Source organism: Petaurus breviceps, unplaced genomic scaffold (genome assembly GCF_028583685.1).
Source record: "Petaurus breviceps papuanus isolate PSGF00001 unplaced genomic scaffold, PetGlider_PUasm1.0 229, whole genome shotgun sequence".
NCBI lineage: Eukaryota > Metazoa > Chordata > Mammalia > Diprotodontia > Petauridae > Petaurus > Petaurus breviceps.
In genome coordinates this window covers 23,064,450-23,078,550 of record NW_027185903.1, presented here as the reverse complement: position 1 = coordinate 23,078,550, position 14,101 = coordinate 23,064,450, and the positions used below count along the sequence as shown (strand labels likewise).

Below are 14,101 nucleotides of genomic sequence, written 5' to 3'. Positions count from 1 at the left end.
TGATGAATACAGAGAAGCAAGGAAAGAGTTACATGAATTGATAGGCAGTGAATAAGCAGAGCCAAGAAGACAATATAACAATATACAATGTAAAAGGAAAGAAAATGCACACACAAAATCAAAAATTTGTGTTGCAAAATTATGTGAAGAGATGCTTCTCAGTTAGCCCTCTGCAAAGGTGAGAGAGCCAGAGTTGAATGTTGTCCATATTTTAAAATGTGTCGATTGTTGAAGCTGATTTTTTTTATTGTCCTTAGAAAATACTATTTGTTATATGAGATGGCTCCCTGGGAGGCAGAGGAGGATGATACTGTGGGAAATTATGGTGATATCTAAAAAAAAAGAAATCAATAAAAACTTATTTAAAAAGAGCTTGATAACTTTGAAGTGACCAGATACAGTTGAGTGATGAAGTCAAAAGCCAGACTGGTGACTTTAGGATGAAGAATATTGCCTTTTTTGGGACATTTGGAACCTAATATTGTCTATTCCTGATTTTCTAGAAGCCATCCTGATGTTCACAAATACAGTGTAGAGACAGTACAGTGGTATCCTCATGATACTGGCATGTTCACTTCAAGCTCATTTGATAAAACTCTGAAAATATGGGACACAAACACATTACAGGTAAGTATATTTAAATCACTCAAAGGATGAAGGATAATTCAATTCTTGTCTATTTGCTAATATTGCTAATAAGGTTGACAGTTGTGACAACATTGAAAACTAATACAGTCTACTGGACATAAGCAAGACAGTGAAAATTCACATGATCTTTTGGGTATATTACTTTATTCATCTTTATTGCCTATTTTTATTTATTGGGGGGGTTGCCAATTTTTAAAAGAAAAGGAAGTGTTAATCTTAATATTTATATGTAGACAAATATATTTAAATATATCACTATTATAGCTAATAATCCCACCATCTTTAAAAACAGGCAAGAAAGGAAATGTGGCATCATAGAAAATTGATTGTAAAGCAAGAATTTGTCTCAGGACCCACTTCTCCCACATACTAACTGCATGACCCTGGCCAAGTCATTAGACTTTTCAGTGCTCTAGGCAACTCTAAATCATAGAGACAAACTAATTATGGAGAAGCAACCCTAAATTATACTGTAATTTGCAAAGAATGTGCTGATATGAACTGGTAGATATTCTTCACCCCAAATTTCCTCCAGCTAGTAAAATTAGTACACATGTTCGTGCACACACATGCATTTGTATGTGTGTGTGTGCATGTGTTTGCCAGGCCTTTTGTTCTTCTTGCCTATAGGATGTTGCCTCATCATATCAAACTCCACCATGCCCAGAACTCATGACTCCTCATTTCCCAAATTTCCTGTTTTTACATGTGGTACTTCTCTTAAGCACCATAAGTTGGAAATATTTTTGCAGATTTCTTTAATTCTTCCTTGTCTTTTATTCCTTAAAGCTTACTTATTCAGTAAGTCTATAAATTCTTTCCTCAAAAATATTTTTTCCTTCATCTCTTCTTCATTACTGTTGCCATCATCCTAAATGAGGCCCTCATTTCCTCATACCTAGATTTCCTGTTTTCCCTGTTTCTATTAGCGCCCCCTATAGTTTGTTCCCACTGCCATCAGATTAGTCTTCCTAAAGCCCTGACTTCATCATGTTACTTTCTTGATGAAAAAAAAATGCCTTTTTCATCATTACTTAGAAGAGGAATTTCTCAGTCTGGCATTTAATGTTTACGTTGATACTGATGATAGCAGACATTTCTATAATGTGAGTTTACTAAAGGTCTACTCTGGTACCTCATTGTGGTATGGAAGTGAGTTCGGTCTCTCTAAAGCTACCAACAGAGTACAACTCTAGGTACTACCAAGCTTGGAAGGCTTTGAATAGAGAATCAGGGATGGATTATATGCTTATTATCCACGGATGAGCCTGGCTAGGTACACTGGGGCTCTATCACCAGGTTAGCCACAGGGTAATGAATTTTTTTTTTTTTTAAGCAATCGGGGTTAAGTAACTTGCTCAAGGTTACACGGCCAGTTATTTCTGGGTGTGGTGCTAAGTATCTGAGCCCAGATTTGATCCCCAAGTCATCCCAACACTGGAGCCGGTGCTCCTACTCGCTGTGCTACCTGGCCACCCCTGGGTAATGAATTTTTGACCATGAAATTCTTGAAGATAATCTATTGCGGGGCTGTGACCTGCATGAGTGGAAATGCAGCAATATTATAGATGCTTGAAATATTAAAGCATTTACAGTTTACATAGTACTTTCTTATATATTATCTCATTTGATCCTTACCTATAAAGGATCATCTTGAGCCTGTGAATTAGTGTGTCATCTTATTCCCATTTTTATTGCTAATGCAACTGTGGAGTTCTTAGAAATAAAGTGACCTATTCTACCTCATACAGCTAGTTAAATGGCAACACAAGAACTCCACCTGTCCTCCAATCCAACTTTATTTCCTAATATTACAAAGTATGAAATATCTTCTACTGTTAGGGGTAGGGAACCTACAAACCCAAGGCCACATGTGGCCCTTTAGGTGCTCAAGTGCCACCCTTTGACTGAATCCCAACTTCACAGAATATATCCCCTTAATAAAAGGATTTGTTCTGTAAAACTTGGACTCAGAAGGCTGCACTCAAGACCTAGAAGGCCACACATGGCCTTGAGGCCACAGGTCCCCCACCCCTGGTCTAGGTGGATCTCCTCCTACCTTCTAAATATTGCAGGACCATTATGGGCTATAAGTCTTTACTTGGCTGCCTCAGGGCTTATAATGCTCTTTGATTGTCTAAATTCAAGCATTAAGGTGATGTTCCTTTTTCCTTCCTGAAATTTTCTAACCCAAATTTTCTAAGAATTTCTATTGTCTTTACCATCAACTTATATATTATTTGCCTTGTTAAATGACTATTACAATCTGTCTTTCTAACTAAATGACTCTTCTGTGCTCTGTATCTCTCACAGCACCTAGCACAGTTTTAGGCAAAAGCAGGTTAATAATTATTCATTGGAAGAATAAATAATATTGATAATATAAAAATATGAATCCAAATTACTAGTCAATATATAGTAACATGGCCTTTGTAAATTAAAATTCTGAAATTTTGGAAAATGTGTGGTAACCCAGTCAGTTACATGAGCAACTTTATAGCTCAAAGTTAAATGATAATTGATTATTGTCATTAATTTGACCTGGGCTATATTTGAATAGATTTAAGTAGCAAGAAAAATAGAATTTAGGAATATGCCAAGATCTAAAAATAAGAATCAGTACATGTTTGTTTCTTTTCAATTTGCTACTGCTAGCTATTTAAAGAGCTGTTTTTTTGTTGATGCACAATAAAATATAATCTTATGTGGGTAAGTCTAGAGGGCTAGGCAACAACTAAGTTTTTGGCAAACCTGACCGTTTTCTCAAAAAAAAAAAAACTTTTACAGAACTAATGAAAATGCTCAGGAAAATCTATAAAAACCATAATTCTATAAAATCACACCAAAATCCTATAGGAAACATTTCTATAGAGTAAGGAAATATATTCTTCAAATAATCTTTGAAGCAATATTTTCTCATAATTTTTTCTTGAAAAATTTCAGTCTAATGTGGGTTAGCTAAAGAAGCTTATTATGTATTACCTTTGGATTGTGCATCATTATTTTGCTCTGATTTTCTTAGTTTCTAATGTTTTTGATGAGGAATAAAATGAGGTTTGTGGTGAAAGAAGCAGTGACTGCCACCCAAAGGTTGCAAAAGGGAACTTGTTTTTCAGTCAAGAAATGAAAATGTGTTAAAAAATAAAGAAATTTCAAATATACAATAAATAAATGAATGAAATACAATAGAACCTTTAAAAAAAAGAAGTGAAAATGTGTCCCATTTACTTCCATTTTATTTTTTCCCCATATAGAATGTTATTTTAAATACTTCTTTCATGTATTCAATACAGAGGAATGCGATAAAAAAATGCATTATTTATATAATAAGAAAAACCCTTTCTCTATATCCAATTTTGACAACTGTAAACATAATTAACTTTGCTAAATTAAATTTCAAGAAGAAATCATTAAAAATATTTGATAGATAATTTTGAAAATTTGCTATGTTCTTTTAAATTATTTGTATTTGTTTAAAATGTGCCATTGAAAATGAATGTGGGGCAGCGAGGTGGCTCAGTGAATAGAGCACCGACCCTGGAGTTAGGAGGACCTGAGTTCAAATCCAGCCTCAGACACTTAACACAAAACTAGCTGTGTGAACTTGGGCAACTCACTTAGCCCCAACTGCCCTACCTTCCCCCTCCAAAAAGCAAAAAAAAAAAAGAAGAAGAAGAAGAAGAAAGAAAATGAATGCAAAGCAGATATAGAGTGCTTTAAGAATAGAAATTAATGTCTTATCTGTTTAGGCTTTCTCTGCAGCAATTTTGGTCTGTTAGCATATAAATAAGAATCATAGGATTTAGAGCTAGAAGTGATTTTTTAAGAGTTGAAAAAACTGAAGCCCAGAGAGGTTGTAATTTGCCAATCCAGTAATAGTAACAGTGGGAATTAATTCCTAATTTGAAGTCAAGTGCTCTATCCACTGTCCCAAAGTTAAAGGAACTCTTTCATTTTATGCCAATATAACTTCCCTCCCCTTCTCCCTCACTTCCTTTTTCCCTTCCCAAGAAATAGCATATTGGCCCAGCCAGCTCAATTTCATTTTTAGAAGTGCCACTTATAAGTTATGTCATAATTTTTCTCCATGACATGAACCTCACAAGGATAGGCTTGTTACCCCATCATCCCTAATTTCCCTTAGTAATCTATTATAGTTTTAACATATGTGAATTTCTCTAGGTCTTTCAAAAATGCATACTTGAAGCTTCTAACTTGCCCAGAAAATAAGTTCCTCACAGTTATTTTTATACTAGCAATTTAAGGAGAATATAACTTTAATAGGACCTTATGATCCGTTTTGTAGGTTTTCTTCAAATTTTACAATATAATATTATTATCCAGAGCTCTATGGACAGTGTTCTAAGGTACTTTGCTCTTTTTAAAAAAAAGTATTTTGTTTATTCTGCATTTGAACATCAATCCAAAAAGTGACCATTCCTGTATAAAGTTGAGCCTAAAAAGAGGATTGTGTATGAAACAATGAACCTATTCCATGCAGCTTACTATTTTAAAGTATGTAATAAATTTACCTTCTTTCAAAATTGTCCTAATGTTTGCTTCCCTTCTCTGTGCATTTTTCCTTCTTGAGAGGTAATCACTATTTTTAATCTTTATGATCCTCCTACTTCCATTAAAAAAAAAAAGAAAAAGAAACCCTTGTAACAATAAGCATAGTCAAACAAAACAAATCCACCCAATGGCCATATCCAAAAAAAAATATGACTCTGCATCTTGAATCCATTGCCTCTCTGTCAGGAAATGGATAACATTTATCATAGGCCCTCTGGTGCCATTATTTGTCATTGCTCCAATGATTTTTTAAGTCTTTCAGTTATCTTTCTTTTCAGTATTCTTATAACTGTATATTTCTGTTTCTTGTCACTTTGCTCTGCATCAGTTCAAGTATCTACTCTTTAAAAGTGAAGTTTCTTTTGCTTATACCCTCTTGTTCACCTTCATACATACCCCATTTTTGCCTCTTTGATATATTTCTGTACCAATCACTGTGTGGTGTGAATGTGCATTCACTGTGTTCTACCTAATTTTGGTTCACACAAGAATAAAATTCATCTGATAATTGTTCTTGCCAACCTTAGCTCCAGATTTGTATACTCTTCTCACTCCTGTTATGACAATATAGATTCCATACTTTTCTCCTCTCTACAGTAGTTAATTCCTTTTACTCTCCTTTTTTTCCCCTTCTTAAAATTGTTAGAATAGAACCAGCCCACCCCAACTTCCTCTGTCTTGAGTCCCTCAATGTCTTTTGAAGACATTAAGGTTGTGAAACATATTGGTTTCTTTTTCCTCTTTTAGAATGTTAGCACCTTATCATGGTTTGGCCAAGGGTGGGAACCTGTGGCCTTCTTGGTCCTTGGATATGCACTTTTGACTGAATGCAAGTTTTATAGAACAAATCAAGGCCACAGGTTCCCTGCCACAGGTTCCCTACCCCAGGTACAGCCCCTTCCAGTTATTCAAATTTAACTTTCTATATTTCTTATGACACTTTTGTTTGTATTTCAGAGTTTCTACTCAGGTATTTTATGTTTTATTGAGAATGCTTCAAAGTCCTCTTCTGTTAAAGGTCCATTTCCCGCCTTTAGTATTATACTCAGCTTTGTAGAGTAAGCTATTCTTGGTTACAAGCCTATATCTTTTTTTTTTTTTTAAGCAGTTAGGGTTAAGTAACTTGCTCAAGGTTACACGGCCAGTTATTTCTGGGTGTGGTGCTGAGTATCTGAGCCCGGATTTGATCCAGGTCATCCAGACACTGGAGCCGGTGCTCTTACTCGCTGAGCCACCTGGCCGCCCTGAGCCTATATCTTTTGCAATATATAATATTTTGCTGCTAGGTCTTATGGTATGTAATCCTGCCTGTAGTTCAATGGCATTTGAACTCCTTCCTCATTCTTTGCAGTATTTTTTCTTTTATGTGGAAACTGAGGGTTTTGGCTAAGTCATTCCTGGGACTTTTCTTTGGGGGATTTATTTCCAGAGGTGATTAGTTGGCAGTTTTTCAGTTTCACTTTACCTTCTGGTTCTAAAAAATTTGAACAGGTTTCGTTTAAGATTTCTTAAAATTCAGTGTCTGTGCTTTTTTTTTTTTTTAACCATGATACTCAGAATGTCCAATGATTCTTAAATTCTCTCTCCAGGAGATATTTCCTATGCTAGTTATTTTTGATAGAAGTAATTTTACACATGCTTCTAATTTTCAATCTTTTGATTTTGTTCTGACGTTTCTTGCTGTATTATGGAATCATTGCTTTCTTGTTGGTCCATTCTGATTTTCAGGAAGTCTATTAGGTGAGGTTTGCCATTTTCTTCTCTAAGATATTTATTATTTATTCATCTTATAATCTTTTGCTCCAGAGCTTTCTCTTTTTCTCTCTTTCTCTTGCTTTCTTTTAGATATTCATATAGTCCTTGCAAAAAATCCATTTAATTCTCTTTTAGGTTAGAATTTTAGGTGTGTCTAAATCTATTCTTTAAGATAGTTTATATTTTCTTCAGCTTATTCACACCTCCTACACTAATTCTGGTTTTGAGATTTATATCAGGGTCATTCTTCATCTTCTGTTGTGATTTTAGGTGGAATAGTCAGTATCCTTCATCTAAACCTTCTTTCCTCTGCGGACCACCTCTGGGGTTTGTTTATACTAAGAGCACTATTAGGTTTTAGGATCCCCTGGAACTTTGAGATTCAGACTAACGGATCTTTAGCACCTTTTCTGCCATTTCATGATCTAGTACTACAAATATTGGGTTCTTAGGGCCTCAGATGTCCTATTCTGAGCACTGCTAAGCCTGAATTCATGACTGTTGCAGCCAGTGAGTCCACTGTGAGTTTCTGACTATTCTGAGGCTTTCTTATGGAAACCCTCCACTCTTAGTGAATCTAGATACAGAGCTATTCAGGCTAGAAGTGTCTCTGGTTCATGTCTGGTCAGCTCATAGCCTTCAGTTTTGTATGCCTCTGGTGGCACTGACATTTCTGACAGAACCTCATTGCCTTTAGGCTTCTGGCTGACATTTTATGTAGTCTTGCTTGGATGAAGTCACTTAGTCTAACTTCTCAGTGAATTTCTTATTCATTATTCAGTCTGGTGCAAATATTTAGGTTTTTGCTGGGTTAAGTGTGTGGAAAGTGAACTGTCTGCTTCCTTCTGTCAGCCATCTTAACTGAAAGTTCCCAAGATGTTTTCATAAAGATATATTACTTGTACTGAAATTCTTGACAAATCAAAATTGTGTTTTGTTATAGAAAGTTATTTCACGCATTAAAGAAGAGAAGCCAAAAAGTATTGGAAATCTGTTTGAACTTGTACTAAAAATAATATAAAAACATAAGTATATTGTCTGTTCCTTTGTAAGTGGTCATATAGTTTCTAAAATAAGTAGGGAGGAAATGTTTTTTATTATTTTAATTAGAATTCAAACTTTATAAATATTGTCTTTTGATTATCAGCCTGCAGATGCATTTCATTTTGAGGGAACAGTCTATAGTCATCATATGTCTCCAGTTGCCACCAAACACTGTTTGATAGCAGGTGTGTATGTAACTATAACTAAATTGATATTTTTTCCTAAATCAGAAATTTATTTTTTTACATACAGCATGTTTAGATAAGTTTAGCTCAAGTAACAATGGTAGGGTTTTTTGTTTGATTTGGCTTTAAAAATTTGTACAGCATTTACCTACCCTGACAGACCTGCAGAATGAGATATAATATTTCTAGACATGACCATTGTGGTAAATAGTTTTTACTATATATATATTTGTTAAAATAATTTTTTTTCACTAGTGGGGGAGAGGGAGAGAATAAATTGTTAATTGACAAAATAAAAAGTATATAGCATGTAATTTAAATATTTCATTTTAAAAACTGGTGAATTTTACTATCACCCAAGTAATTTTAGAGATTTAATTACTGTGTCATTTGTGTAATTTGGAAATTCTGTCCCAAACTGGGTTAGGTCTAAATTAAAAACAGAAAATCCTAATAATTTGACCTAATCAACTTGACGTTATGAATTGCACGACTGGTGCTGATCTGCCCTGGTGGGGGAGACTTGACTCACTAAGAGTTCCCTGTACCAATTAAATCACACATCTGACCTCCTCCTCCTCCTCTACCAAAATCAGTTGTGTGAAAAACCCATTATATTCATACAGTTTAAGTAACTTGAAAATTTTTTCTTCCTCCGGCACGTTTTTATTTTCTTTAGAGATCATGTCTTGTTCTAAATGGATTAGCATTAAAGGGAAGCCTTTTATCTTTTAATCTGAGTTAATATCTTTGTGATATATAAAGGTATATCATTTATATAGTTAAAATACTCTCCTAAGAATTGTTGGAACTAACCCACATTTTCTTTATTTCTATTTAAAAAGTGTAAATTGTCAACTTAGACTATAATTCCTTGCTGTTTTTTTCCTTCTTTATTTCATGAAAAAGTTGTTGTGTTAAAGAATTTTTATTTTTATTGTTGCAGTTGGTACTAAAGGCCCCAAAGTACAACTTTGTGATTTAAAGTCTGGATCCTTTACCCACATTCTACAGGGTACGTTTCATTTTGGAACATAAATGTTAGATAATAACTACTTTGAGTAAACCGTACAGTGTAAAGACATGTTACTGACAATGTATTCTTTGTCAGTGACATGACTGATGTGTTTTGTGCTAGCTGTTAAAACTAAACGGGGTAGAAAAGCTCCTTCTGTGCATTGTTCTGGTGTTCCTGAATTTGATAAGAGGCATAAAAATGTCCAAGGGCCAGAGTCCATGGAAAATGCAAGCTCTACCTCTCACAGCCTAGTTTCATTTGACAGTTTATGCTTGATTGAAATATCTAAGTCCAAAATGAGAATGGTAAGTGAATCTGTCAAAATTACACAAAATGAACTGTTATCCTAACATTCTGCCTACATTGTCAACTTTTGTTGTAATATCCAGAAGTATCTTTCTTCACTTCTGAAAGTACTTCTGAGATGTTAAAAGGCATGTTTAAATAATGGGATTATGAAAACTTTTATTAGACCAATAAAATATAACAATGAAAACTGTGAACATCTCACTTTTTTTCATTTTAGCTATTTGGAATTATATTAACTTGAACTCTGAACCACCAAAATAAGGAATTTAAGGAAGGAAATATTTGATTTTATTCAAATATGTAAAATGCAAGTCTGACATCCTTTCTTCCTTCCAAAGCTTAAAATTTGCTGAAAGATCATTTTTTTCAAATTTCATGAATTTGCTAATACAAGACAGACAAATGAAGTGTCTAAGTAGTTCACTCAGGGAAAAGTGGTTTGATTAACAGTGCCAGAATCAATCAGTACTGACTTCAGACTGTAAAATATTCTGCTATCGTTTTTAGAAACATATAGTTCCTAGGCTTTCTAGAAAAAAAAAATTTTAAAGATGCTTCCTTTTTTTGCCAGACTGTATATATATAACCTTTATCAAATTGAAATTGACTTCTTAGTAATTGAGGGGGGAGAGAATTTGGAACTCAAAAGTATAAAAAAACAAAGCAAAACAAAAAAAAGCCCTATGAATGTTAAAAATTTTTTTTACATGTAATTGGAATTTTTTTTTTTTTTGCCTTTTGGAGGGCAATTGGAGTTAAGTAACTTGCCCAAGGTTACACAGCTAGTTTTTTGTGTGGGTGTTAAGTGAAAACAACTATGAAAGTTCATCTTTTTCCAAGCTCTCCGGCAAGTTAGAAAAGTCATAAGATCTTTTTTTTGTTTGTTTGTTTTTGTTTTGTTTTTGTTTTTGCCTTTTGGAGGGCAATTGGGGTTAAGTAACTTGCCCAAGGTTACACGGCTATTTTTGAGGCCAGAACCGAACTCGGGTCCTCCTGACTCCAGGGCCGGCGCTTTACTCACTTCGCCACCTAGCCACCACAAAAATAAAATTTTTTAAATTCTAAAAGAATTTTAATCGTTTTTTTTTTAAAGGATGCTTACTCTTAAGATAGACAGTATCTATTTTTTCAGTTTATTAATTTATTTGTTTTCAGTTTTCAACATCCACTTCCATGAGTTTTAAATTTTCTTCCCCACCTCCCTCCCCAAGACAACTTGCAATCTGATGTAGGCTCTACACATACATTCCTATTAAACACATTTTTATATGAGTCATGTTGCATAGAAGAATTATAACAAATGGAAGAAAACATAACAAAGCAAAACAAAAGAGAAAATACTCTGCTTCACTCTGCATTCCAGCTCCATAATTCTTTCTCTGGATGTGGATGGCATTTTCTATCATAAGTCCTTTTGAAATATTTTAGGTCCTTGCATTGCCGAGAAGGGCTAAGTCTATCAAAATCAGTCCTTGCACACTGTGGCAGTTACTGTGTATAATTTTCTCCTGGTTCTGTTCCCTTCACTCAGCATCAGTTCATATAAATCTTTCCAGGTTTATCTGAAGTCCTCTTGCTCATCATTTCTTATAGCACAATAGTATTCCATTACATTCACATACCACAACTTGTTTAGCCATTGCCCAATTGATGGGCATCCCCTTGATTTCCAGTTCTTGGCCACCACAAAAAGAGCTGCTACAAATATTTTTGTACATGTGATAGCTAATATATATATATATATATATATATATATATATATATATATATTTTTAAAGCAATCGGGGTTAAGTAACTTGCTCAAGGTTACATGGCCAGTTATTTCTGGGTGTGGTGCTGAGTATCTAAGCCCGGATTTGATCCAGGTCATCCCGACACTGGAGCCGGTGCTCTTACTCAATGAGCCACCTGGCCGCCCCTAGCTAATATTTTTTTAAAATTAAGTATATGAGTGTCACGATGACCTGGGGATCAAATCCGGGCTCAGATACTTAGCACCCACCCAGAAATAACTGGCCATGTAACCTTGAGCAAGTTACTTAACCCCAATTTCTTTTAAAAAAAAATTAAGTTTGTGAAAAAAAATCATGTTTTCTCCTCTAGTTCTACCACTTACCACCTCTGTCATTTAACTTCTCTGGGCCCCACTTTCTTGTAAAATGAAGAGGTCAGACTAGTTGACCTCTAAAAGTTCCTTCCAGCTTTAAATCTATGATCCTAAATTTGTAAATATGTGAAGAAAAATCTTTACTCATTTTGGGGATGTTTGTTCTCTGGCAAATTAAGTAGTCTTAATGGTGTTATGTGCATTAATAATTAGATCTAATCTGACAACTTTGTCCTTAAAAAAACCAACCACTTCTTTTGGTTATTGATCCCAACACAAAACCAGTCATTGCATGATAAATGTCAGGTATTCTAATATGTGTCTACTTGGGTCTCAGATTTATATTTTCACATGAATCTCAATTATTAATGTAATAAAATGCCAGCTGTTTAAGTTACTGCACATTTTATTTTTATTCTTTTCTTAGGCTCATGCAGAATTTTTCTTTTAACCCTTAATTTTTCAAAGACCTCACAAAGCTTTTTATGTTCTTGTATTCGTAGGTCACAGACAGGAAATATTAGCAGTTTCCTGGTCTCCACGTTATGAATGTATCTTGGCAACAGCAAGGTAAAATGTATTTCAATTTTTGTTTAAAAGTTAGAACAAGAATTGCTAATCAGCATTTTGGAAGAACTGCATTCATATAGTATAAGTGTTTTGACTTCTTTTGGTACAATTCTGTTGTTGGAAGTGTGTCGAATTTTAATTGTAAATCATGTCACACTGAGATAAGCTGCAGTCCCCAGTATTGCTAACCCAGCTAATCATCTTATAACTTTCCCTTTTTTACATAGTGAGATGATCAAGAAATGAGGGAGATTCATGATTTTATGAATGTCTATTTGTTAAGTCTACAGGCAAAATAATTCATGTACACCCAATAATGTCATCTTTACATGAGTACATTATTTAGTGCAGTAATATTTGTCCCCTAGAAAACAAATGTCATTCATTGAATCACTTTACACTTACTAGTTATCTGTTGTGAATTGAATTTTATAAGAAAACAAAATATGAGAGGCTTTTCTCCTAATGGTTGTGCGTGTATGTGTTTAGGTTAAGTGCAGGGTGTTATAAAGTGGCTCTTTCCAGAACTAGAGTTTTAGAAATTTCCTAATTCAGCCTCAAATCTTCTAAAATAACCTTGTAAACATAAATTTTGTTAAATGCAGTAGGGCCCCAATTCAACATCCAAGTCCTCCAAGTTCTTTATTATCTAAAGGACTACAAGGTTTTGTGTTGTTATGTCAAGCTACCACTTCAGGAAAATTACACAAAGTCTCCAAATACAGGAACTTGAACAAATAATAATCAGAGGGAAATGGAGAAGTCCAGTGGATTTCTGTGCAGCATTTTGCTTTGTTTTCTCAGTCAATAGGCAGGGCATAGAGAAGAACAGATAGTCCTTGAATCTTCATCTTCCCTCTATTTGAATGAAACAAAAGAAGTAGGTACCCAGTATTCCACAGCCTTCCTGCCACTCATCCCTAGGGATTGCTTTTGTCATCTGTGGCAAGTTTGGGCAGCTAGGTGGTGCAGTGGTTAGAGTGCCAGGTCTAGAGTCAGGAATTCAAATCTTCCTGAGTTCAAATGTGACCTCAGATACTTACTAGCTTGTATAACCTTGAACAAGTCACTTTACCTTGTTTACCTCAATTTCCTCATCTGTAAAATGAGCTAGAGAAGGAAATGTCAGACCCCTCCAGTATCTGATTTGCCAAGAAAACTCCACGTGGGGTCTCAAAGAGTTGAACATGACTGAAACGACTAACAACAACTGTTCCATTGGAGCCATAAAAGAGTATCCTTGGTCCCAGACTCTTGAGTAACAACTTTATTGCAGGTAAAATGTATCTCTAGCTTAGTATTCAGAACAGTTGTAGTTTTGAATTTGATTTTGATTTAGAGCCCCAAACTTGGGTTCAGGAAGAGCTGGATTCACATCCTACCTCATATTTTTAACCAGTTGAGTGACCTTGTACAAGTCACTTACCCTCAGCAAGTCTCATTTTCATCATTTGTAAAATGGGGGTAATATCACCTCTTTTCCCTACCTTGTGAGATTGTTGTATGAATCAAGTGAGTTAACATTTTTTACGCATTTTATAACCCTTAAAGTACTATAGACGATAAACGTTAACTATTATTATCATTTATAAAATATCACAGAGTGTTCCCATATTTCCTTTGTACTTTGTTAATAATGATCCTAGAGGACAGATAGTATAAGTTCTACTATCCCTGTTTTACAATTGAAAAAACTGAATCTCAGAGCGGTTAAAGGGTCTTCCTATAGTCACACAGTTTTTCAGTCTATATAACTGTAAGAACCAGGTTTCAAACCCAAGCCCCTCATTCCAAATATAGTATTCTGAATATACAGTATGCTGTCACCACACTACCATATCATTATTTACATTATTTTTTAACTTTCTGAAGTTAAAAAAAAAGTCAGAAGCG

The 14,101-nt window shown here is 34.6% G+C and overlaps 1 protein-coding gene across 1 annotated transcript in view; it reads left to right on the top strand.

Annotated features, from left to right (window-relative positions):
• ERCC8 (ERCC excision repair 8, CSA ubiquitin ligase complex subunit) overlaps positions 1 to 14,101 on the top strand; it is a 69,496-nt gene that overhangs the window by 17,958 nt on the left and 37,437 nt on the right. The window contains exons 4-7 of the mRNA XM_069096366.1: positions 504 to 627; positions 8,123 to 8,204; positions 9,151 to 9,219; positions 12,142 to 12,208. Of these exons, the coding sequence (XP_068952467.1) occupies positions 504 to 627; positions 8,123 to 8,204; positions 9,151 to 9,219; positions 12,142 to 12,208 (342 nt within the window). The remainder of the gene's footprint in view (positions 1 to 503; positions 628 to 8,122; positions 8,205 to 9,150; positions 9,220 to 12,141; positions 12,209 to 14,101) is intronic.